At 40.1% G+C, this 26,162-nt stretch overlaps 2 protein-coding genes across 6 annotated transcripts; one reads left to right on the forward strand and one right to left on the reverse strand.

Moving 5' to 3' along the window:
- Window positions 1-44: 44 nt before the first annotated feature.
- On the forward strand, window positions 45-12,514 carry LOC110066948 (medium-chain acyl-CoA ligase ACSF2, mitochondrial-like). 4 transcript variants are annotated; one of them, XM_020774206.2, is made up of 21 exons: window positions 45-579; window positions 687-1,077; window positions 2,030-2,240; window positions 2,391-2,519; window positions 2,819-2,872; window positions 3,025-3,143; window positions 5,368-5,424; window positions 5,507-5,624; window positions 6,236-6,328; window positions 6,877-6,935; window positions 7,255-7,344; window positions 8,283-8,374; window positions 8,726-8,802; window positions 9,301-9,408; window positions 9,928-10,076; window positions 10,201-10,255; window positions 10,363-10,449; window positions 11,073-11,125; window positions 11,354-11,411; window positions 11,500-11,568; window positions 12,131-12,514. In XM_020774206.2, the coding sequence occupies exons 2-21, from the start codon at window positions 932-934 to the stop codon at window positions 12,179-12,181; spliced, it is 1,875 nt and encodes a 624-aa protein (XP_020629865.1). In that variant the 5' UTR covers window positions 45-579; window positions 687-931; the 3' UTR covers window positions 12,182-12,514. The 4 variants fall into 4 exon arrangements, with proteins under 4 accessions (XP_020629865.1, XP_089129156.1, XP_020629866.1 ...); XM_089273030.1 differs by having other exon boundaries at window positions 45-1,077; XM_020774207.2 differs by having other exon boundaries at window positions 45-1,077; window positions 2,069-2,240.
- Window positions 12,443-26,081, reverse strand: LOC110066949 (medium-chain acyl-CoA ligase ACSF2, mitochondrial-like). Of its 2 annotated transcripts, XM_020774209.2 has the most exons (20): window positions 25,832-26,079; window positions 24,142-24,313; window positions 23,242-23,370; window positions 22,635-22,688; window positions 21,565-21,683; window positions 20,769-20,822; window positions 20,349-20,466; window positions 19,613-19,705; window positions 18,563-18,621; window positions 18,295-18,384; window positions 17,898-17,989; window positions 17,268-17,344; window positions 16,646-16,753; window positions 15,899-16,047; window positions 14,809-14,863; window positions 14,383-14,469; window positions 14,056-14,108; window positions 13,893-13,950; window positions 13,163-13,231; window positions 12,443-12,741 (listed from the first exon to the last, which is right to left on the reverse strand). In XM_020774209.2, the coding sequence occupies exons 1-20, from the start codon at window positions 25,975-25,977 to the stop codon at window positions 12,676-12,678; spliced, it is 1,848 nt and encodes a 615-aa protein (XP_020629868.1). In that variant the 5' UTR covers window positions 25,978-26,079; the 3' UTR covers window positions 12,443-12,675. The 2 variants fall into 2 exon arrangements, with proteins under 2 accessions (XP_020629868.1, XP_020629869.1); XM_020774210.2 differs by lacking the exon at window positions 17,268-17,344 and having other exon boundaries at window positions 16,602-16,753; window positions 25,832-26,081.
- Window positions 26,082-26,162: the final 81 nt, after the last annotated feature.

Genomic DNA, 26,162 nt, shown 5'->3' on the forward strand with positions numbered 1-26,162 from the left:
TTGTTTTTTTTCTTGCATTCTCCAAAGTCCTGCTTTGGACACCTCCTGGCCCTCCAATGTTGTTGTTGTTGTTGTTGTTGTTGTTTTTGAGGTGAGGTGGGGTGGGATGGCGTGGGTTGGGGGAAGATGGCTTGGCAATGAGGGGAAAGTTTCGTTGAAAGTGTAGGGTTAGTTTGTTCGGAGGATGAAAGAGAGTCCATGAAAATAAATCGGAATAGACTGACCATTGGTCACGGTTTCAAGAAAAAAGTTGAAAAATTGGAGTGAGTAAACCGATACAAAGAGAACAGTCTGATGCATTAAAACCAACATCGCTCATGGCACACGGAAGAGAAGAAAGTATACGAGGTAAGTGTAGGCGCCAGAATTTGTGACATTTGTTCTTGCTTCTTGCTTCGTGTTTGGTGTTAAGTTTTGCGTAATTAGTTTCTTTTGTTTTGTGCTCTTTTTGTATATGTCATGTTCATTTGCATACTCTATAAGTTCGGTTTGCGTGTAATTTATTTCAGTCAGTAGCGTCATTGGGTACTACGAGCGTCTCTGATTTTCGGTTCGTCTTTGGTTTTTCACATTCGTCTTGTAAGTTTCTTCGTTTATTTCGCTTTGCCGCTTTTCTGCATTCTTCATGTTCGGTGGTTGTTAGTTATTTTATGTTCATTCCCGTGTTTGTAATTTGTTATTTTCAGTTACCGTGTTTCGATCATTGGGGAAATAAATTTCTATGTAACGGAAGATCCGAAACGAGTTAAAAGCGTGTGCGACTTTAGTAAGGATTTCAATTTTATTGTAACTTCAGTGAAAAACGGAGTAATTTTTCAGAGTTTTTGAATTTCAAATCCTTACAATTTCCCAAAGAGTTCCACCTTTGACACCTTTGGCCCTTGGAAAGGAAATAGCGATTTTATTCCGCAAAGGTTGCCAAGCGCTTAAAATGGCGACGCTTTCCACAAGAAGCCAAACGTGTTTGGGCTCTGCTCTAAAGCGCAGCAATCTGGGAATGTTTGGTCGAGGTATCCAAAGAGTTTTAAGGCCCACATGTGTAATTAGGCGAAGAAGGGTGCGATATTCATCCACAAGGTAGGTAAAAGTAAGCATCTCAAATGTTTACAATATTATTCACCTTTCTGTCTCGGTATCCACTGTTCATCTTATTACATTTACTGTTTTACAGCTTCAAGGATTGTGGTCATTCATTTAAGAAAAAAGCGAGAATATCGACAATTCCTTTCCTTTTATGACTCGTTTGTCGAACTACTTCTTGAACTCGTAAATAATTCATGAATAATTCAGCTAAGGTCACTACCGTGACGGCGTCTGGTTCCTTCAGAACTGTCTGACGTCCAAGCGATGCAGCACATCTGGTTAAACTGTAGATACCCTAAACGCCTGGATCATGCCGAAGCTGATAGAGCTGGCTATCAAACGATACCAAGAATTTTCATTGTCGAATTTTCGTAACCTCAGTGCGAGCGTCCGAAACACCTTTGAAAGCTACAAGTCGAAGGGATTTTGGTCATTTTTCCCAAAAAACGTGTCTGCGAGTATTTTATTTCGAATTGTTTTTTCTCCTAGGATCACTCCACATTTTTCAGTCCGGTTTCGTAAATGTTTTGTACCTTTTCACTGCTATTTGATGCGGCGAAACACAGACACATTTTTCTCGCGCTTCGGGTCGGATAGCTTCCTTGGGCTCGTCACGCAATCTTCCGCATTGCGTGACGAACCCAAAGAAAGGAATTGAGGAACAAATTAAACTAACGAAAAACAAAGGTTACTTTGACTTGTAGCTTTCAAAAGGTTATTAGTCATGCAAAATTAGAAAAATCATTTTCAAATTTCTTAGTATAGATTTGCAGGATATCACAATACAAGAATCAAAATTATGGTATTTAGCTTGATTATACTTGACCTTGAAAAACCCTTGTGGCAGCTTGGTGTATTGTGGAGTGGAGTGGCATGGCATGGATTGTTACCGTGTGATGCTATTATAATCCCCTTCAAGATTTAACATAGTTTAACTTTTCTGCAGCAATCTTAAGTCATGGAAGGTTTGTTTTGTCACACTCAGCTCTCAGGAGAAGCTCCAATTCAGTTACTGTCAAGGGCTGTCTACAAAACGATTTATCGGTGGAACTATTGGACAACAATTTGATAAAACTGTTGAGAAATTCCCAAACCATGAGGCATATGTCTTCTGTGAAGACAATCACAGAGCAACATTTGCTGAATTCCAGGAAGAGGTAAGCATTTCTCCCAAAACTACCTCATAATTTGTCTTGGCTATTCTGATCTAGAGGACCGACTATTAGCATAGCAGTTTTACCCTTGCATTGTATTTTTCCAACCTGGTGAGTTCTGTAGGTACTAAGACAAAATTATATTGGTTGTAGGTGGATGATCTTGCTGCAGGACTTCTTGCCATGGGCTTAACAAGAGGTGACCGTGTGGGGATGTGGGGTCCCAATATGAGAGAATGGGTCATCACTCAGTTTGCCGCAGCCAAAGCTGGATTGATACTGGTTAGTGGATTAATACTAGTCTTTCATTCATAAAGGGTTAATTCAGACTACAAGAAGAATTTTGAGGAGCTGTACTGTTGATCCATATATTTATCTACAGATAAATATTTCTAATCAATTAAATTTATTACTTTTAGTGTATTATTGGAAGGGGAAGGTGCTGGATATTTTCACTGCAAGAGTAGGACTTACGCTAGAGTTCCCAAACTCTTATTCAGAAGTTCATGACATGGTTAATATACATGAAAATAGCTCATCACTACAGACTGTACATTTAAGGATTTCATTTCTTTTTCTAGGTCAATATAAATCCTGCCTATCAAGTTCCAGAAGTGGAATATGCCCTGAAAAAGGTATCTACAGTAGCAGACCTCAAGTTGCCAATCAGTTAGCATTACAAGAAGTTCATTTGCAAGCATTGCAGACCTACAATGTCACAGAATTATCAACCTCTCTGCATATTACGAGAAAATTAACTTTAATTTTAAAATTTTCCAAAATCTAGGTTGGTTGTAAAGCACTCATCATGGCTGACCAGTTCAAAATACAGGATTACTACAACATGATAACTAACATTATTCAAGAGCTGCCGCATTCAAAACCAGGAGATCTCTTCAATGAAAGGTTTTAACGAATCATTTACAAATGAGATACTACCGGTATATATCTTAATCATTAATAGGAGGTACATTTGGGTATTAGAAATTTCCAGTGTTCTTACCAGTCCATTCTTAAATTATTCAATAATATGATGGACTGGCAATCCATCCAGGGGAATAAGTCGGGTTGTCCAGGACAAGTAGATTTTCCTGGCAGGCCTGGAAAGTTACTTTTCATTCTCACTTGCCTGATGGGTAAGGGCTCAGGCAAGTCGTCAGTGCCAACTAAATTAAAAAAACTGTGATCGAAGTAAGACTTGTCCAATGCAAGCAACATTTTGAGAGCTGATTGTAAGAATTAGGGCAAGCTGGAATTCAAGTTTTCTTCAAGCCCTGCAATTGGGAACAAAGCCAGTTAACATGCAGGATGTAACTTACAGTGATTCTGAATTTGTTCTTACTAATAGCTCTCAACTGTTTGAGTTAGGAAACAGCTTTTTGTGGCCTTTCATTTTTTTTATTATTATTTTGGTTGTCAATCTCATTGCTTCTTAAAATCCTAAAACATTTTACTTTTTTTTTTACTTTTTTTTTTGTCTTGTAACAGCTACAATTCTTACAGTACTAGTGCTACTTACAGTACTAACATTACTTACAAAATTACGAGTTTACAGCACTCTGCATTACTTACTATACTTTAACATCTAAATAATACAGAGCTGGTCAGGATGTAGGGGAATTCCCAAGATTGTAACTATAACTATATCAGAGGATGTCTTTTCATTAATAGATATTTATTCTAAATATTTGTTGTAATTAATTTATATTTTCCAGATTAATTGTACTTAAGAGATAATTTATTGATGAATATGTGCATTTAAATGCCCTTACTATTGATTTTGTTTGAATATATGTAATGGTGCATAGATAGGGTAGTGTAGTTACATTTTTTGATTATTTTTGTTTCTTTAGAGCTAGGAATAATACTGAACAAGAGTTCCTCAGTGGTAGGGGAGATTTGACAACAATTAGCTTCGTTAAACCATTGCATAACTTTTTTTGCAAAGGACCTTGTAAACGGGCATTCAATGAAAGTGTGCTCAATAGATTCCTTACCCCCACAATACAGGCATTCATCATCAGTTTTCAAGCTGAATATGAATAGTTCTTTCCTGGTTATCATGATTCTGTGAATTAGGTTAAACTGAAACTCTTTTAGCCTAGTTTCCTTACAGATGTTTTTCAGTGACTTCAAAATACTGGTCCACGAATCCTTATTTATAGAAAGATTTTCACTCCAGCGTTTGGGGCCAGTTTGAACATGGCTGTGAGTCTTGGAAACAAGCAATTTATAGAAATCACTTGACCTTGCCGTGCCAAAATTAATTTGTGCTGATTCACTCAGAAGAAAAATATTGTCCTTAATGGTAAAGAACGATTTGTTAAAGGTGTCAGGTTGTTTGGCTGTAGACAGGAGGTGCTTAGGAATGATGCTGAGCACTGGATAATATTGTAGAAAACTGGTTTTGCATGAATATTTAAGCGAGAAAGCTTGAAAAGTTAACAAATTGCCGGTTAATTCATCTAATAAGTCCTTAATAGAAATAATACCCTTCTTGAACCAATCACTCCAAAAAATTGGTTTCCCACCAAGAAGTATTTCTTTGTTGTTGAATAATACTATGGCTTGTTTTTGATAATAATCATAGAGATCCTAAAACATGTTTGCTATTAAAAGTAGTTCCATTTAGAGGAAACATCTACAGTAATAATTTTTTTTTTTGTACTTAGAAACCCTTGTAGAGACAATAGCCTTTTCACAGTTAACTTTTCTCATTTACTGATTACAATATAATTCAATATGTATGCAAGGCAATTTTAGGGAATCTTATAGTTCCTGCCTGAAATTGCCTCTCAACCGAGTTGGGCTTCATTGAAATGCAAATGAGGAAAGCGGGCTATTGCCAACAATATTATTATATAATGTGTAGTTCCAGAAAATATCCATACCTCCCCCATGGAAGGAATTTTTCTAAGACCCTCCACCCTTCTGGAAATTTCAATTAAACGTCATACATTCTTTAAATGTTTTGGTCTTACAGAACCCCCCACCCCCCAGGATTCCAAACCCTTCTGTGGCTGGAGTATGGATATTTTCTGGAACTGTGCAATAAAATTTCATGCAATCTCTGTCAAAAATTGCTGACTTAATCAATTTTGTGTGACTGACTTGCTCACTACCTCCGCAGAGTTCCAGATCTGAAGTTGGTAGTGGTGGCTGCTAGGAATCATGAGCAAAATTTTAGGTTTGTATATATTGTCCTCAGCTGACATCTTTGCCAAGGCTGGCATCTTGGGTAACCTGATGAGTTTTGTCTTCAATCTCAGTGGTGCAATCATGTTTCAAGAGTTAATGCAGACAGGAGGGGCCAAAGAGAGAAGACAGTTACAAAAACTACAGAGAGAACTTCAAAGTGACGATCCAATCAACATTCAGTTTACTTCAGTAAGTTATATCTTTAATACCACCTCCATAGTGGAATCAACAACTTGCACCTTTCGAAGTTTTCTCTATTCTCTTGTTCTATTGTCTATAGCAAATAAGGCTGTAAATAATACAGCCACTAAATGTGTGATGAGAGGAGTTAAAATTAAATGAAAACTAACTAAACATTATATTTTTTTTCAATAAAATGCATCCATTGTCTTTTCTCTGGTGCAGTTGACAGTGGCAGATCTAGAGAAGGGGCCTGGAGCTAGCCCTCAGCCACCTTAATTTAAAGCTCTAAGGTGGAGGAAAACTTTTAGAGCCCCACCTTATAAAGAGGTCTGGATCAGTGCCACTGACTGTTGGCTCTCTACAGAAGCCAGGGGTGACTTCCCTTCCTGATTCTCCTCTCTGAACTTGACTGCTGCACCAAGTGGACAACACCTCTCTCAGGGGATCCCTCTGGTTAAATTTTGTGACCCTTTACTCTTTAGAAACACTTACTCTATGAACTTACTATAATGATTTGAACGTAGCATGTTAATACAACCACTACCAAGAAAACAAGGATTATTTTGCCTTTAACAAGGTGGTCTGCTTAGTGCTTGTTGCTTTGTGTTTCTTTTCAGGGAACAACTGGAAATCCAAAAGGAGCTACACTGTCCCATCATGGAATTCTAAACAATGCATATTTTGTTGGAGAGGTTTTAAATTATGACCAGGTATTAATACTCCATTTATATCATGAGTGATGGATAATTCTAAATTGTGTAATGTATATTGTTACCTTGCAGGGTATTCACTCAGAGAATAACTGGGATATTGGGTAGGTAGGTTGTAGATAAAAGCTGCATACGAGTCAAGTGGCTCATCAGGCCGGACCTTATCCTGGCGTCTGTAGCATGAAGCGGCTAGGAGTAGTTCCACTCCCCCCTGGACGGGATGCTAGTCCATCACAGGTGTACCCCCAGCATTTAATATTCACCGGTACCCATTTATACATCTGGGTGGAGAGAGGCACTTTGAGAGTAAAATGTCTTGCCCAAGAACACAACACAATGTCCCTGGCCAGGGCTTGAACTACAAGTTCACTGCACCTCCCACAGGAAGTTAGGTACTGACAAGGAAAAAACCAGCAATAACTGATGTCCAATTCAAGGGGAACAGCAAAGATCGCTTCATGCTGCACAAACAGGGTTATGTAGTGGCAGTACCGACAGAAATAATGCAAATGGCATTAATTATGTGAATTTTCAATGGCTGATTTTAGGATTCCAGAATATGTATCCCTGTTCCACTTTATCACAGTTTTGGGATGACACTTGGAAGGTAAACAGAGCTTTTATATTATTACATGTTAAACTATTAATAGGTGCCTTTTTAGGGAATATGGTGTGAAAAAAAGTCTGGCAGGGTAAAGTTTGACATTTGGAATAACTTAACTGTCAATTAATCAGAGAAATCAGGCAAATTATGATGCATGAATATCTTCATGGAGTAGTGCTGCAAAGTGTTGAAGTAGTGTTTCAATTTTCCATAAAATTATCTGTAAAATATCTTCCCTTTGGAAAAAAGAAAGTGGGCAGACAGCGCATGCCTGACACTTCCCAAAGAAGTTTTGTTATTTTTTTCTGACGTTTTGTTTTAGTTTAATGAGTATTATCCATGGAACAACATCCGTTTATCCATCACGAGGGTTTGACCCAGGAGCTGTTCTGACAGCTATTCAACAGGAAAAGTAAGTTGCTTTATTATATGGCTTGCCTCGAGAGCGGGCGAGATAAACCGAATCCTCGGCTGTGATTGGCGACCAGAGCGGCCGGGCAAGATGGGACTGTATGGTTAAGTCCGTGAGTTGGCAAGATGAACCAAATTCCGCAATGTGATTGGTTATCTGAGCGGGCAAGATGGCGCTCTGTTGCCTGCTCGGTATTACGCGCTTTGTCCCGCAAGAAAAATTTTCTCCGAAGCTAAGGCAGGTTTATCAAAGTCAATCATGCTTCTGAGTCCATATAATAAATCCTATATTGGCCAGGCTTGTTCCATCAGGATGGCTGGATGTTGCCAGCTGACCTCGTTCTTTTTTGTGCGTGTTTATGGACCTCGACTCCGTCTTGGTCCATAAACACGCAAAAAAAAAAAAAAAAAAAAAAAAATTGGCCAATATCTAGCCATCTTTACTGAACAAGCTTGGTCAATAAACTATATATCTTGGCTATTTTGGGCTCGGGATTACCCGCTTGTGTCCCGTCAGAAAATGTAGTTCCTCATGCCATAATAGATCCTTTATTGACCAGGTTTGTTCAGTCAAGATGGCTCACGTCTCGGTCCATAGAAACGCCAAAAAAAAAATAACCTAGCCAACATAAATAGCCCATACACAATTTCTTTGCTCGTTCCAATCTTATGCCGATGTCCGTCATTAGGAAGTTGTTAAAAGGAAGGATTTCTTCAGTTTTGGCAACAAGTCTACGGAATGAACTCTAACTAAAATGTGAGTGCAAAGTTGTCACTAAGCTTACTTCGCTCAAGATGTGAAATTGTACTCCATAAAGTATTCAGAACGGTCCTGGACCAAAGATCAGGTACTTGTGTTGAATTGGGATTAATATTGGAATTTTAGATTTCTCTCGAATTTTTAGCGGCTGAAAAATACTTAGCTGCTCTTGTTTTCAGGTGTACTTCACTGTACGGTACGCCGACAATGTTTATTGATGTTTTAAATCACCCTGCTTTAGACAAGTTTGATGTCAGCAGTCTACATACAGGTTAGTTTGTGAAAGTTGTTAGGTCTTAGCGGCTGAAGCTGGAACACATATTTTCCTCTATTTTTCATCAATTCAAGCGACGTAACTGGCCAGTTACCGGTCACGATTTGGGCATCCTGAAAAACTTTGGCGTAAATTTTTCAAGTTCGTTGTTGGTAATCCGTGTTGATCTCCTCCATCCTTTACCATCCTTGTTCCTTTCTGGTTAATTAGTAACTCTTTAGTGTTTTTCTATCCTAATAAACTATTATTTTCAGGTTTCATTCAATTTAAAGGTAATTCTGCTCGTTGCCAAAATAGCTCAAAATACCGTGACTCAGAGCTCCTTTAAATTATGATTTTTTTTTTCAGGTATTATGGGTGGTTCACCGTGTCCAATTGAGGTGATGAAGCAAGTGATGACAAAACTGCACATGCCTCAAGTAACGGTAAGTGAACAGTACGCTACTCACTATCTAAAACAGAATAGATAGTAGCGTAGCCAATCAGAGAACGCCATTCGTGATAGAACGCTAGTAGATTTATACTATAAAACAGATAGATTTCGTGTTGCCGTGCGTCTGTTCAGTAATAGATCACAGAAGACGTCAAACTGTAGAAAGAACATCAGTGACACACGGCTATCGCCGGTTGTGACACTTTTTTTCTTCCCACATTTTGACGTCATCTGTGATCAATTACTGAACAGACGCACAGCAACATGGAATCTGTCTGTTTACAAAAGTTTATTAATGACGTCATCTATGCGTCTGTCCTGCAATAGAGCATAAGTAAGAACCAATCACAATGCGAGAATGTTTTGACTTATTATATAATTGTTAATCAGCACATGCACCTCTCATGTCCGAACCAACTGCCCGAGTAAAATGAAGAGGCGTAGAAACTAAGTACAGTTCATGCTTAACCTATTGTGTTTCTGTTTTCAGATCTGTTATGGTTTAACCGAAACAAGTCCGATCACCAATCAGACACTCATGGATGACCCAATAGATCTGCGAGTTTCAACCACAGGACGAGTCCACCCCAATAATGAGGTACTAAGGATCGCACCATGTATGTGCAGGGCCGGAGAAAAATATCGAAAAATCGATATGTTTTGGACTCTGAAAGTCAATGAACTAGACAAGATCGTAATGATTCCTAAAAAAAAAAACGTTGTTATAAGCTTGTGGTTTCCGTTACTTCAAATAATAGATCGAAGGCTTAAAAAGACCTACAAGTATTTGTAATACTCTGGATGAGCTCTATGCTTATGGCTTTGTGTATTATGAGACTCTTCACGCGACTCATGATTTGATGTAACACATCAAACACGAAAGACCGTGTTTGACCACATTTCCAAACACCGAAAAGAGAGTTGAAAATACGACGCGCAACGGAGTATTTTTGACGAACTTCAAGGTGTTTGAAAAGTAAGGAGAATACGTAGAATAAAAATCGTAAACATCTGTGTTAATCAAGATCCAGATATCCAAACACCATCACGGTCTTGATTTCCTTTGTGAAACTTGATGAACTATTAATGAGTTTGAAAATTACATTTCCCACTGTAGGCGAAAATCGTGGATAGTCACGGTCGTGTTGTACCCATCAACACTGCCGGGGAGATTTGCTTTCGAGGATACAACGTCATGCTGGGATACTGGGAAGATAAGGAAAAGACTGACGCCTGCATTGATCCCAGCGGTTGGTTACGCACCGGGTAAGTGCTTCATGATATATAGCAATACGTTATCTCCTAGTCAGATATTTGTTTTACAAGAAACAAGGTTTAAAAGACTTACAAGTTCTTGTAAATACTTTCATTTTCTTGTTGTATTTTGAAGGGATATAGCGACAATGGACGAGAACGGATATGTGAAGATCATTGGGAGAATAAAGGTAAGCTTTCAAGCTTTGCCACTACCACCACCCCTCTTAATCTGCTGAGTTATCCCCCTGTTGCTGAAATCTTGTTAGTGAGATTTTAAATTTGTGTTTTCCTAAAGGATCTAATCATTCGCGGAGGAGAAAACATTTATCCAACAGAAGTGGAACAATTCCTGTACAAGCATCCCAAGATACAAGATGTACAGGTAGATGTTTCCTCTCTTGGTCTTTTGACGTCATCATGCATAACATTGTCTGAGCCGCTGTTACACAAGTCAGCGTTCAACCTCGTTCCCAGGGTCCCTCTTCTTCCCGCCCCTAGGGCGAGGCTGGACAGCGTTACAGTGTTAAATTATAGTGTCTTCCCAGCGTGCATTTGAACTGTAACGGGTTGTTGTAATACCGAGTGTAACAGTAAAATATACACTACGGTATTTTTTTCTCGGTCGAAAGCAATGTCTTGCAAGTTCTTCTGGTTGGTTTTCTGAACTTCTCGTAATTACGCAATTCTGAACTCACAATGTGACCAGCTCCCAGATGGCTTGATAGCACAGTTGGTAGAGCACTGCAACGGCTTGGGTTCGAATCCCGCTCAGGCCTTAATGTTTTTTCAAGCATTAATTTCACAGCTTCTAAAGTTGTGTATAACTGCGTTGATCATTGACGTCTTCCTATCTTTCTCCGCAGTTCAAATATATGATCTTTCAAATATTCACTTGCATTCTCACAATTCTGTGTATCGTGAAATAGTTAGAGTTTGGAATTGCAATCGCCACTTGATGGGAAACAGAAAAGAATTATTTGTCATCGTCATTTGGTCTTGTTTTAGGTTATCGGTGTTCCTGATCCTCGATTAGGAGAAGAAGTTTGTGCGTGGATCAAGTAAGAGCTTTTTTCAGTTCTCTTCTCAGTTATTAATATGCACCTGGACTCACTGAAATCCTATTAGAAGGCACGACCAGAGTTATTTCATCACGGTTTTTTGGTTGGTGACACCGATTTCGCGGCAAACGTCCCAGTTTGCTGTAGTTACGTTTTTAAACAACTTTCTTCTTCAATCACTACGACGTGGTCGATTTTGAAATACAATTGCTGAACGTTCCATTTCAGATTACACTCAGGTGAATCAGCGACACCGGAGGAAATCAAAGAGTTCTGTGAAGGACAGGTGAGGTTGTGGACGGAATTTGATTTGGAATCGTGGATGGCTTTCTTTAACCTTATTAGCTGATGTAATGTTCTGTATTCATTTTCAGATTGCTCATTTTAAAATTCCTCGTTATATTAAGTTCACTGATGAATTTCCTCTCACTGTGACTGGAAAGGTAATTACATAAATGGTAAATGGTAGTGTTTTTCCCTTTAAAAATAACTGATATCATTTGTGACGAATTTTGAAACACAGTTGCACCGTTTTGCAGTTCTAAAGTAGCCATATTTTGACAATGAGCGAGACAAGCTGTATAAAGTGCCTGGAAAGAAGACGAGCTTAAGTTTATTTTGTTTGTAAAAGTTGCTGTAGTTTTGTTGAAAACTCATCAGTGACGTCAATGAACTGTCTTTACCTAACTTGCATAACAGGCATTTTAGCGAGCAAAGTGCAGGCTGTTCCAGTCGTTTAGTTTGTTACCCACTCATGCCCCGTTTTTGCACTTGCCCTTTTCAAGCTACTACGCAACTAACCGAGCGCTTGGATCAGGTTAAGTAGAGCGTATACGGCAAGTATTTTTGGATGCTCCTGCCTCGCGCTAATCTCCTACCCAGATCCTACTCGTTTTGATGCTGAAAAGGCCGTGGGAGATCTGGGTTCCAGATAAGTCTCGCGCTTTTTCTACCTTTGATGCGTATGATGTAGTAATGACCTGAATCTTTTTGACTGGTTGTCAGGTGAAGAAGTTTGTCATGAGAGAGAAAACGAAGCAAGAACTGAATCTTTAAGGAAGAACAAAGGGCTTCCCCGATTATTCGTTTTAGTACACAACTAAAACGATGATTTTACTCTTAACGATAGCTGGACCACGATACACACTCCCATAGTACCTGGAATGTAGATGCCGCCTGAATCACAAGGGAGGGGTGGGACAGGACTACGAGGTCTGGTCACGTGTCAAGGCATTGTTCTCCACCCATACATCACCCCACAAGCGGAGATGAAACCTTTCCTATATCAAGAATTTATATGAATGACAGTCCACGAAATTCATTTTAAACTGTACATATTTTATTAATTAATAAAATGAACAATGAAATCTTTTTTCGTAAGTGAGGAAACTGTTTGGAGGACTATTTTAAAAAGAGCTATCTACCATGAAATTTTTACTTTGTACAAAACCAAATGTAATCTAGTTCACAATTTATAATATATTGTTTGAGGGGATAATCCACGCCTTGTTGATGATATATTAAAACGATTTCACCTTCCGCTTTGCATTTTACTTCAAATTAAAATATGATTTGTACTCGCTCGCTGCTTGCTGCCTTATGACGTATTTCATAACCTGGGAAAAGAAATTGATCAAAATATTAGAGCGGTTTTCAATTGAGTGTTGTGAAACCAAAATCAAAGTAATCACTCTAGCCAATCACAAAGGACACAGACAATACAGTGAACCAATCAAAACTCGAAGTAGTTTCATGTAGCTGACGCGAAGCGCGGGAAAACGTGTGCGAGCGAGACACGATTGGTTTTGGCTTTGCTTCTGACTGGATGAAAAAGTGGCGCGAGGTTTTTAAGCCAATCATGTAGCGCAGCTGATGCAAAACAAGTTACTGCCCTAGCAAGGTAAGACGAGATATAAACAATTAAACAGCACTACGCTTTTGAATAATAACAACTCTGTTTAATCAGGGGCAGTTCGGCTATATTGATTCAAACTGATTAGTTTTCCAAGAAAAAAAATACGACGACTACAAAATTACCTTTCCAGAAGCTGTCATGGGATAATCGTCAACAAATTTAATGTACCGAGGAATCTTGAAATAGGCAATCTATTGAAAGATAAACAGTGTCAAATTAGATCGCTTTCATAGTGGATTTATAAGCTGAATATAGAAATGAAACCAACTGAGCAAGGTTATTAGTTGATAACAGTGCCGTTTTTTTGTCACTGACTTGTATATTTTAGCAAGACGTTTCGCTAACTCTTTTAAAAGTCTTCATTAGTTATTAGTTATAGCACTTATTATGGCGCGATTCATTCGGAGACTTAGAGAGAAATATTAAATTAGCCGAGAAAGAGTGCGAAAAGTTGCGAGAGACTTTGACTTAGATTTGTTGCAAGGATCACTTTGACGTAATATATCAAACACACGAAAGACCGCATTTGGCCACATTTCCAAACTAACTTCGAGAAGAGAGTGGAAAATACGACACGCAGCAAAGTATTTTTGACGAACTTTGAGGTGTTTGGAAATGTGGTCAAACACTGTCTTGAGTGTTTGATATATCTTTTCAATTGAAAACTAAAACCAAGAAGAAAACGGAGAAATGAATTCGTAAACATCTACACTATACTAGTCAAGATCAGATATCCAAACACCGTCACGGTTATGACTACTTCGTTTAAACTCGATGCGTTATTTATGAGTTAGAAAAGTGATCTAATCCTCTCCTGCAGTACAGAGTGCGTCACTGCAACAAGAACCTCACCTGGCCTGTGCAGAAATCTTTAACGTTTCCAGCAGTCATGGTTTCACCTTGCCTAAGCCTGTAGAGAAACCCAAGAAGACATTTCACGAAGAAACAATCACACCCATTGCTCTGTCATGATCAGTAGGCGTGACCTTAGAAGGGATATGAAGAGTCCACTTACTTGATCCAAGCACACACTTCTTCTCCAAGTCTCTCGTCTGGCACACTGATTACCTGTAGTAATCAAAAAACAAATTGCATGATGAACGCAAGGGAAATGCGTCCCAGATTTTCTTCAGTAAACAGCTAAGCAATACAGTTAGAGCCCCCTCGTTACCCGTCTCATAAGCACCCAGCTGTCAAGACCACTTTCAGAATTCTAGTGGTAGTTACTTAATTAGAAAGCCTTGGCTGTATTTCACTTTGTTGTTCTCATCAATTTTAATTTTTAATTTTAACACTTGCAGCCTGACTTCGACAGATTTAAATTTTTGTTGTAGTTACCTACCTGCACATCTTGTATTTTAGGGTGGGTGTGCAGGAAATATTCAACTTCAGCCGGATAGACGCTCTGTCCTCCACGCGAGATTAAGTCCTGTTGAAAGTATTCTTTTCAAGTTAATAAATCGTCGCTTGCAATTACAGCATTTTGTCAACGATTTCAGCATTAGAAATGTGTTTTATTTTTCCTCTTAATTAGGTTGTTGCCCTTGCAACCCTTTGTCAGCTGTATACAACTGAACTACGAAGATAGATTACCTATTTTTTTTTACCCCTTTTCCCGGGATACGTGACTCTGAGGACGATAAGACTTTGTTGGGCTAAGCCTTGTCCCCAGGCTATTCTCGGGATGATCAGCCCATTCTTCGGGGGCCCTGGTGAAGAGATTGTCAATGCATGTGCTGGAAGCCTGGTACATTAGTTTACAACATACCTTTAATCTTCCCACAATCCTGAAGTATCCATGTTCGTCCATTGTCCCTAGATCACTGTAGTAAATAAATGGACGGCAATTTGATAGTTAAGAGTCAGAATTCGTTTGCGAGGGGCGGTGGCCTCATGGTTAGTGCGTTTCACTCCGAATTGAGCGGTGCGCGTTCAAGCCCTGGCCGAGGACTTTGTGTTGTGTTCTTGGGCAAAACACTTTACTCTCACGGTGCCTCTCTCTACCCAGGTGTATAAATGGGTACCGGTAAATTTAATGCTGGGGTTAACCCCGCAATGGACAGGCATCCCTTCCAGGGGGGGGAGGGGGGGAGAGAGTATGATATGGACACCTCGAGACTCCGTGATAAGGTCCCGATAGTTTTGGGTAATTAGCGTAATTAGCCCCATTGGCTTTTCAATTCATTTCAATTTACTCGCTAATCAGAGCATACAAACTTAACGCCTTTGTGGCTAGTCAAGACTTTTAAGCCAATACCAATTACCTTATACATGTTTGCATGATTTTACATAGAACTCTGATTTTGTTTATTACCATATTTATCTCAGTCGCTGAACTAGGGGGCCATTCTTTCTTCAAATTAATATATCTGTATTACAAATGTACTTATTTGAGTCAAAGCTTCAATTTCATGCAAAATCCTGGCTAGATTTTAACATGACACAAAGACGACGGAAGCAGTAGACAAGCTTCAACATGAGCTCACCTAATCATACAAATCACGGAATCTACCGTAAATTCCCACGTTAAAGCCCTGGGCTTATATAAATTCGTAAGGGGTTTTGGGTGGACTTATAAACGGGGGACTTACATATCTGGGGGGCGGGGATATAAGCAGAGTACAAAAAATGTTTCGGAAAGACGAGATAAAACGTATCTGAGAAAGGAATTAAAAATAGAGCTATTACATTTATAATGCATTTATAGAACGCAAAAGGAACACACTTAAACAGTAGATGGGCTTATATCCGGGGGGGCTTATATCCGGAATAATGTCTTTGTTTCAAGTAGAAGGACTTATATCCAGGGGGGGCTTACAACCGGAGGGGCTTAAATATGAGAATTTACGGTATATCACCCAGAATGAAGCCATCCTGTTGGCTCCAGAGCACTTTCAGTCTGCTCCTTCTCTCCCCAATACCCAATCATGACACCATATCCTCGGATGCATATTTCCCCAGGAGTATTCACCGGCACTATATTTCCCTCGTGGTCCACGATCTTTATCTGTTGAAAAGAATGGAATAATACTTCAGATGGCCTTCCCTCAGTCTCAGGTGTACTTTCGCATAAAGGCAAATGTAATAAAAATTAAATAGATTGTCTTTGTAAGACTTCAAACCCATTTGGGTCAGAAAACAGATTTCCCTGAAACTTTGCGTGCGAATTGAGCTCAGAGTGGTTAGTTCCAAAATGCATTTCGATTGGGTTTAAAATCTATTTTTCCGCGAGCTGTTAGCTGTACAAATGATGGCACACCTGCAGACATCTTAACCAATTAGTAGATAAGTTGTTCATGGCCTGTCAATCTCGCAAAGAGCTCGGAAAACTACTTGTTAGTAGCCTGCATGGCAGACGTTTCTTTTCCATTTTCCAAACGCGCGGAGAGATCGAGCAAACGAGTGCGCCTAGGGCGAGCAAAAAATGGGGAGAAGTGGGTTCGGGATGAGCAAAACAAGGAGGGGAAGGGAGAGCGGGTTTAGCTGGCGTAATTTCTTTTCTTTCGCGTGCTTTTGAAAATAAACGCCTGACACTCAGCCTACTTGTTAGTTGCTGCGTACCTTTTCCTCTATTCCTTGTGAAGGCTCATGTCGGCAATCCTTACCTCTGTGTGCGGGTACACCTTTCCTACGGTCGACACTTTTGTTTCCAGAGGTTCGTCCAATGGCGTATGAGTAACAAGCGAGGAGGCTTCTGTCAAACCATAAGCCAGCTGGAGAAAAGAAAACATTGGACCACAACATGCCATCTTACTTATTAAACCTAACGTTTTCAAGTTCGTTATACATAATCCTTTGAAAAAAAAAATTCAGTCTTCTCCAACCTTAATTCCCTTGGGGACTATATATCCCTTTTAGCAGTTTCCTACCTTAGTAAATTATTATTAATATTGAACTTTCCGTTGATTTGAAGGCGATTTTCTCCATGTCCTAAATAATGGCTTCGTATATTTAATTATTATCCTTCGGAATCGTACAGAATACACCATATCGCCTACTTAGCCGCGAGTTGGCTAAAATCAGACGATATTCCGTAAGACTGAGCAGGGTAACTGTTTCATTATTCAAGAAATTGTCAACGAACCGGAATTTTAAAGCCAGATAGACTTTGGCTGTGAAACGCTGTCCAAGATGTCAGATGGCTCCTCTACTCCCTTCAAGAAATGATGATTTTATGGCGAATACCTTTGGAAACTTCAGAAAGAAACACTGGTAAATTAACTTTACCGTCAATTGAGTTACGTTCAACTTTGAAATCACTTGTTCCATCACTTCAACGGGACAGGACGTAGCGCCAGTTAGGCCTACAGGTTAAAAAAAATCACCTTTCAAATCAGATCCTCCCCACACATGTTCCCTACACATGTTTTATTCAATTCACACTTTTGAAATAACGAAATTCTCACTTGGGCCCCATCCACACTACGCCGAAGAAATTTGAAAACGGTGTTTTCACTCAGAAAACGCTTTCAATGTTTTCCTTGCTCACTAACTCCGGAGAAATTTAAAAAACACAACAATCACCAGGTTAGGGTTAATCATATAGTTATCAGTGAAGACGTCGTCTTTTTCGAAAACCCTTGTTTCCAAAATGCTTTAAGTCCACACTAAAACGCAAAGCCGGCGTTTTCAATTTCCTCCAGTTTGAAGAGCGTTTTCGGAAAGCTTCGATTTCTCTCCGGATTAGTGTGGACGGTAAGCGTTACTGTAGAAATAAAGCTGTGTTTTCAACTTGCTCTGACCTAGTGTCGGTAGACGGGGCCTTGGTTACAAATAACTTCAAAAATTATTGCATATTTTTGTGGCCTCAGCCTTAAATAATTCTCTGAGAGCCAAGATAAGTACAAATGCCGTTACCTTTTCTTAAGGTTGACAAGTCGTACTTCTTCAAATCTGGATGGGCAAGCATATCAATAAACATTGGAGGAGTTCCTAATATACAGTCACATCTGAAAGATAAACGGATGAGGTGACTGGCATTCAGTCCAGTTCTCCACTTGATCTCATGGGTTGCAGTAATCAAGGATTAAAACATGATAACAGTTACGTTGGAATAAGTGATACCTAGATTGTACGTATCAAGCAAAAAGAACAAGGAATGTCTATTTTAACCAATTACACCACTCGCTCTTGATTCTAGACAATGCGATCTTATAGAACTCGAGATTGGTTATAAACCTTAGAACCTTCACGGTGGGACAAAAAGAGAAGCACTTACCGAATCGTTAGACCTTTTTTTAAGAGAAAAACTTACTTTTCGTTGTGTATCGCCTTCAGAATAGCAGTGCTGTTGTATCCGGGAGACGGGTAAACAACAGGGACACCCCACGCTACGCTGACCAAGCTAAAATTGAAGGAAAGAAGTTTATTTACGTTCTTAATTAATCTATTTTAAGTTTGCAATTATAAATGTCTTTATTTTGTCTTTTTAAGTCAGAGTAAATAATAGTCAGTTCACACTGCATGGGAAATCAATCGAAAAATAGGCTGATTTATTAACAAATATACAAACAAGAATTAACCTGGTTGCCAGGACACCAGCAATGTGGAAGAGAGGGAATGGGCTACACATTCTTGTTGGCTGTATATATGAGAAGTAAGAAATGTTAGAAGTCTTCAAAACTAACATGACAACGGGATACTCTTTTACCTGTTTTATAGCTGTTATAATTCATTTCATTATATGGAGAAGAGTGTTTTACTGGGAACTAAACCACTCGTAGATTCCATGCGCCACTTCATCCGGGACCCGAGTGGCGTATTTTCCGTATGTCACCTTTGTGAGTGTCGTATCGTTCAATGAAGTCACGATTCCCGCCTTTTGCTTTTGTTGAATTGGTTTCTCCATATAATAAAAAGAACATTACACGTTGGCTCGAAGATATGAATTTTATGTTCTTGCCACTCGAACATAAAATTCATATCTTCTCGGCACCGTGTATTATCCTCTATGTATTTATTTCCCTTGTGTTTTTTGGTCTTTTGTTGTGTTGTGTTTAGTCGTGTTTTCTTGCCCTGTATTTTGTAGAACTTTTTTTGTGGTGTTTTGTGGAGTTTTTTTTGTGTTCTGTTCTGTTTGTTTTGTGTTTTGTTGCGTTTTGTTGTTGTTTTTTTTTCTGGCGTTTTGATATGTTGTGTTTTACTGTGTTTTATTGTGTTGTGATTTGTTGTGTTTTTGGTCTGTTTTGTTTGTTGTGTTGTGTTTGGGTGTGTTTTGTGATGTTTGCTATGATTTTTGTTGTTGTTGTTGTTTTTGTCAGGGCCGTAACCAGAAAAATTATGACTGGGGTAAAGTCCATGAAAAATTATGACTGAGGCAGTGTCCATGGTTAAATTCTTCTCCTAAGTTATGAGGCTGTTTATGATGACTATAAACAACAAAATACGAAAACAGTGACTGATGGAAGTGCCTTAGTTTGGCTGTTGTCTGGTTACGACTCTGTTTGTGTTGTTTGTGTCATGTTCTGTCGTTTTCGCGAGTCATCATACCAGAGTCTTGGGCTAAAAAAGGAAATAATTAAGTAATTGGAGCAATGCATGTCAGCAACAGAGAATGTTGCATTACGCCTTACCTCGCTGTAGTTCATGATCTGTCCAATCAGAACTGCGTTATTCACTAAAGAGTGATGGGTTAGCGTTACTCCTTTAGGACGCCCTGTGGTACCCTGGAAACGAAAAGAAAGGAAAATTGAAAATACGATGTAATCACGAAGGGAAAGCAGAGTTAACAGAAAACTCTTCGTATAATTAGGCTGGAAATACAGCCGTGCGATATCGTTCTCGACCATTTTCCACCTGTTTTTTTTTTTATTATTATGTTACCGCGGTTGCATTTCCATTAAAAAGGATGACGCGCTGTACGGATATACGTTTTGTGACCTTTCACAATAAATACTGATGGGGTTTTGTATACACCGTTCGTCAGTCGTTGATTAGCTGGCCATTGTCGAGTGGTTATTTTGGCGCTTGGGACGAGTTTTAGTGGCCGTAGTCTGAATTTCATCCGTCTCTACCCTTAACCCGCGAGGGGGCGCGGGAGAGAGACTCTCCCGCGCGCCCCTGGAGGGTAAAGGGAAGGGACGGCTGAAATTCAGACTATAGTGGCCGTTGCCGTTGTAGAGGGGTTAAATAAGAGTGAATGTATGGAGTGTTCACCAGGACCAAAGAAAGTGGCCGTTAGTGGAGGTTTGACTGTAGTACCTAATAGTTTCCAATTCTCTTTTTCGAATAGCAAGAATTTCCGTCCTGAACGAGGCCTAAGCTTAAGATAACTCGCTTCCGTGATTCAATATATCCGCTTTAGCTTACCGATGTGAACTGAAGACAAGCTGGTTCATCAAACTGCAGAGTGCGTTTGAGATTCATCGTCTGCTGCTTCGCTTCTTCACCTCCAGAACTCATCAACTCCTCAAACGAAGTAGTTCCTCTATGTTATAAATAAAGAAGTGGAAACAAATGATCATAGCAGGGATTAAATCATGATACTGAAGAAATTGTGGCAAATTTCAGTAAAAGCAGCTTTATTTTCTATTATACTGGGCCAAATCGGCCACGTCGATCGTCTTAGCAGCGAAACTTCATCGAATGGAATCCCGCACACTTCCATCCACTCTCGCGTCCAGTCGTCTCTCTTCAGAAATACATAGATAGCGACTGGGTACGAGTCTACTCAAGCATGATCGAGTAGTTAGTGTAAGCTAGGAGTGTGAACTGGAGTAAACGAACTACCTGCATAATTGTTTGCTTTTGCTCACAACGAAGACATCTTTTAGTTCTGGCAATCTGATTCACAATAGGAAGAGAGAAAGAGATTAGTCAGTTAATTTATACGTACAATACCATAATGAACCCAGAATAAACCACGTCTTTCATTACATCCCACTGAGGCAGCGCCCACAATACGTAGGAGAAATTTTAAAACGCAGCTCTATTTCTACGGTTAAGCCTACCGTCTACGCTAACGCTCTTCAAACCCAAGGAATTTGAAAACGCCGGCTTTGAGTTTTAGTGTAGGAGGTAAACATTTTTTTTTAACGGCGCTTTTCGAAAACGATGTAATCTCGATAATCACGCAATTTCCCTGACCGAGTTTTCCTCAAACACAAATCCAAAATGACCCCTTTTTGTTGCTTTTTTAAATTCCTCCGGTGTAGTGTGGACGGAAAACATTTGATACGTTTTCAGAGCGAAAACACCGTTTTCAAATTCTCTCGGTGTAGTGTGGACGGGGCTTGAGCCACTGAGCGGTAGCTGCGATGAAATGGGCGAGATACTACGCAAGCTGTGATTGGTTGAAAGCCGTTTATCTCACGACTCGACAGCTACAGGAAATTTATTTCTTGCGTTTTGTCGGAATTGAAAACTTTCTTCCCCCGTTAACCCACAGAGTTATGGAAACACTATAAATGTTTTGAAGAACTCAGAATAGCTGTGGAAGTATCCACGTGTTGCCTCTGCTAGTCAATAGTAGGTAACCGAGCGAAAATCTCTGTTTATTTCAAAAATTTTAACTATGGTTTACCACCTTTCGCTTTGAAGTTCTCCAGGTTTCGCCTCCGAAAGCTCAGGTATCATCTTCGTCATTGTGTTGTAATAGTTTTGTGTTCTGAATTCATCAACTATTACCAAAGCTTTACAGCCTGCCTATAAATGAAAAAATAATATTTCAAAATAGAATGCACCGTACTCCTCTTGCTTATTGGTGTTTTTTACCTCAATTCTTTACACATATTCATGGTGCCACCTATCGATAATTGAACGTGGAGTTCTTTGGTCCTTCGCTCGATTGGCTGAAAAATTTACAAAGTCAACAATTGGTTAATAGTGATCAGCGGTGAAGGATATCTCTTTCCTAGAGAGCGCGGACTCTGGGAACAAAATTGTCGCAACGGTTTCTAGGTAAACAGCCAAACAGACGTTCTCTGCACGCGGAACATGATCGCACTTGATTTCCTTTTGTCGGGAATACTGAAGTGATCGTAAAACGGACTGCCGGTAAAATTGTCCGAGTTGTTGAACTTGTCAGATGGGAGCAGTTCACACAAAAATTTTCCGTTGATATCAGGGAATGCAGCCACGTTATATGAAAAACACGACAGAATTTCTAAACAAGTAAATCCGCAGTCGATGTTGTCATCGACTAGGTCAGAACCAAGACTGGTAATGTTCAAGAAACTGAACATGTCAGGCTTGAAGTTAACAACCGCCACACCTGGTGAAGAGCCTCGGCTGAGACCTAAGGAAAAAAATTCAGGTGTTCTAAGTGGTTAATACTTTTTCGGTGGGAGGCGTGGTGGCCTCATGGTTAGTGTGCTCGTCTCCGGATAGAGTGCTCCGGGTTTGAGCCCTGGCCGGGAACATTGTGTCGTGGTCTTGGGCAAGACTAAGTTCCTTTTGGCACGCAAAAGGCAACCAATTAGACTCAGACATTTCAAGGACCTAACTGGAGCCTCGTATAGTAAAAGGAGGTAACTTTTCGGTTCAGACCTATGACGCTTCATCCGAGTAAGCGGCAGAAGCTTGTTACAGTAAACTAACAAAGGGTCAACTACAAATATCGTACATCAGAAATCTATTCCTACCGACACTACTAACCTTTTTTAATACATACTCTGCCTCTGTTCCTTGATATGCAGTATTTAAACCAACCTGAGAACAGAAAAAACTGCCGCATTAACGTCCCGTCGTTGACAACCATCTTTGCTCACTTTTTTGTCAGTTTCGTTTTTCTTTGGTAACATGCTGGTAGCAAGTATGGCCACTCCATATGATGTCTCATGACAGAAAACTGTATTTCCATGAGGCTTTGTCTGGGATCTCAGGGGCGTAGCAAGGGGAGTCCTGGGGTGCCCGTGACGCCCCTTTTGTAAACCTTTTTAAGCAAACAACCCACAACCGGTGGGTGAGTACCCCCATTTTGACAGAGTGCAAACCCCCTTTGAAAAATCCTGGCTCGCACCCGGATCTAAAGTTGGTTTAGTCTCCAGGAACGCTTTAGATCATCTAAACTAAAACCCCAAAATTGTCTGAAGTCACCTAAGATCTAAGGATGCACGATTTTCCTGTCAATTTTGAAAAAGGTGACTTCAGTTCACTTCATGTCATGTTAGGTTACTGCGATTTTAGGCCCCAAAGTAAACCTGTTACATTTTGTGGCCGACATCTTTAAGTATATACGCTACAAGTGTATAAAAGCACTTACTAATATGAGTCCAGTTTGAGCTGCAGCAAGCTGTGTTATGATCCATTCTCTGATATTTGGTGCCCAGATCCCCAACCGGTCACCCTTTGTCAGTCTTCTGGAGACCAGTCCCTCGGCAAGTGCATCAACCTGGAAAAGTTTGCTTACTTTGCGAATTAATGTTGTTACTGATATTCGCCACAGATCAGAGTTTCTAATGGAAATACTTTGGGATTTTATTAATCGCTACTCAGTGGCATTAGCGAATTACGTATAGTTTAGTTTTTCCGTTGTATGAAGACATGATTGATCATCGAACACCAGGAGCCATGGCTCCTGTCATCACAGTATGATCAATGGTCAATCATGTCTTCATATCTTTCTCTGCAGTTTCAATATACGATCTTTCACATATTCATTTTTGTATCTTTACCATCTACCGGTATATTGTGAACTCACAACGTGACCAGCTCCCAGGTAGCTTGATAGCTCAGTTGGTAGAGCACTGCACCATCATCGCAGAGCTCATGGGTTCTAATTCCGTATCAGGCCTGAATTTTTTTCAGGCTTTAATTTCACAATTGCAAGTTGTGTGTATAACTGCCATGATCAATCATGTCTTCGTATCTTTCTCCACAGTCCAAATATATGATGTTTTATATATTCACTTGTATTCTTCAGGTGTATGATAGAAAAGGAGATGTAACCAAGATATATGTGAACTACTAAATATGGAATCCACTTCAGTGAGATTACCCCTCTTGTATCGACGTTTATCATACCAAAAACAGGGCCAAAAGTTGTTTAGGGTTCAGATGTGTATAGCCTGATTAATAAAACAAAACCCAAATGACTGCTAAAAACTACTTAAGACTGTTTCCTAAAATTTTATAAAGTAAAATTGCTTTCATAACGTCATACCTCCAGTTTGAACTGTGAAAAAGTTGCACGCTGACCGTCCTCGCAGAAAACATATGCCTCTCTATCCGGGAACTTCTCTACCGTCTGATCAAACAACTGGCCAATAGTTGCCCCCAGGAGGGGCTTCTCAGAGGACCCATGACAGTAACTCTGCTTAAACTTGTAATTTGCGCTGAAAATAGAGCTTTTATTTCAGCTTTCAGCCGGCTTTTGAGCTCATTATAGACCATTCTCATCCCCAGAGGCTGCGCTCCTTTTGGTCAGCACCAAGAATCGCGACCAGCTCTGGGCTGGTCCAACACCAGAATTCCGCGATTCACGAAATTCCCGTAAATCTGGCAAATCTGACAAATATGACTAGCTGGGAATACGAAACAAATACTCTGCGCATGCTCAGAAAATCGGGTGCGGCTAGAAGTCGCGATTCTTGGTGCTGACCAAAAGGAGCGCGGCCTCTGGGCCATGGGGACGAGAATGACTGTGGACTAGTGGGGCAGGGAGCAGAGATCCGGGCCTGGGCAAAGCTAGCGGGGAGAGAAAACTGTGGAAAGCGGGATTCCCAAAGTGACGGCAACTTTGAGACTGAGCTAGGAAAATGGCGTTATATTTTGCAATGTGAAAAGAGTAAAGAGGCGGGAACCAGGGAGGAGGAGCCGGCCGGGGGCGAGAACTGGAAGAAACGGATACGGGAAGCGGGAACTCCCCTCCCCCCGTTGTTTCGTCCGCTTCCCGAAAACTCTGTGAACGAGTGAACGAACGTGCGTCCTGCCGCAAGTTTGCCTCCTCCGCTCGCTTAGTCACTCGGGGAGAGAGACGACGTCTCTCTCCCCGAGTGACTTAGCGAGCGGAGGATATAAAGACACGTAAAGAGCCAGGCCTAAGATGTCATTTCCAGCCGGGAAAACATAAAATTTATAGGACATATGGCCTAAGTCGATTACCTTCATCAGTAAAAGTAGACATGCTATATAACAGGGTGTTAATGGGGTACAGCTCTAGTCAGTAGCTAAAAAAAGTCATTAAGTCAGAACAGGAGCTAATAATGTTAGAAATAATGGTTATAGTCAATAAATTAAACAGCAAAAAAAGGAGATCAGTCCGTTAATCTGTATTATCATTCGATACTATTCGTTTGAAGTTATTGTATCTGCCGAAGTTACGTCGAAAAGAAATTCTGATCTTGAACGAAAACGTTCGAGAACCTCGAGGAACTTCGGTAAAAAGCAATTACATTATTACTCAGTATGGCTGCCATGTTTGCAAACAAGCGAAGAGAGAAGCGTGGAACTCGTAACTATAAAGCCGCAGACAGAGCACGGGCTCAGAGCATGTCACGAGATAAGACCGAATCAAGGTCACACACAGCAGACGAAATATGACAGTGCAAAGGGTTTCCAGAAGTGTTAGAACAAGTCAGAGTTTACTAAAATTTACATTTGTACCCCAAAAATGTTGTCAATTGTCCTGGAAAGTCAGCAAGCCGTTTAAGTACCGCATACCGACACTAAAAAGTCAGTTAGTATTTTGTAGTTTATACGATGAAAAAAAAAAAAAGAAAAGAAAAACCATCACCATATGATAAACTGTTAACCCCATGGGCACCCTCAAACAAAGAGCTTTGCTGTATATAGTGCAGGGACTACAAGAACGATACTACAAACGTCACGCCACAATGGACGATGCGACTAACCTCGGGGGTGAATCATCACTCACTGGCCGCACAGGCTGTGACAGTCGCCGTGTGGTACTCAGTACAGGAATCGATCGGCCAGAAATTAACGCTTTTACCTCAGGGATGAACAACTTTGATGCTTGTTTTCCATTTGTTAGCCACATAACAGTGCTTTGTTGCTCTAACTTACAACACGAGCGACGCAAAAGGCTCAAATTAAAGGACAAAAACGGTCCAAAAAGAAGTCACGTGTGGGATGCCTTAAGGTCAAATATAAGGTGATCACTTGCATCATGTTAGAAAGGAGATATGTTTGGGGGGGGGGGGGGGGAAGTTAAATACCGTTTGA

The sequence above is a fragment of the Orbicella faveolata genome, unplaced genomic scaffold, assembly GCF_042242905.1.
Source record: "Orbicella faveolata isolate gen_17 unplaced genomic scaffold, um_ofav_v1 contig_35, whole genome shotgun sequence".
NCBI lineage: Eukaryota > Metazoa > Cnidaria > Anthozoa > Scleractinia > Merulinidae > Orbicella > Orbicella faveolata.

What these genes read in the sequence shown, in the direction of transcription:
- LOC110066948 (XM_089273030.1), top strand. Translation starts at nt 932, where the DNA reads ATGGCGACGCTTTCCACAAGAAGCCAAACGTGTTTGGGCTCTGCTCTA. An exon ending in CCAAAGCTGGATTGATACTG is followed by an intron (nt 2,520 to 2,818) that starts GTTAGTGGATTA and finishes TTCTTTTTCTAG; the next exon opens with GTCAATATAAATCCTGCCTA. An exon ending in AGGTTTTAAATTATGACCAG is followed by an intron (nt 6,329 to 6,876) that starts GTATTAATACTC and finishes GGCTGATTTTAG; the next exon opens with GATTCCAGAATATGTATCCC.
- LOC110066949 (XM_020774209.2), bottom strand. Translation starts at nt 25,977, where the DNA reads ATGTGGCTAACAAATGGAAAACAAGCATCAAAGTTGTTCATCCCTGAG. An exon ending in CTTGTCAACCTTAAGAAAAG is followed by an intron (nt 17,345 to 17,897) that starts GTAACGGCATTT and finishes TTTAACCTGTAG; the next exon opens with GCCTAACTGGCGCTACGTCC. An exon ending in GGATTGTGGGAAGATTAAAG is followed by an intron (nt 14,470 to 14,808) that starts GTATGTTGTAAA and finishes TACTTTCAACAG; the next exon opens with GACTTAATCTCGCGTGGAGG.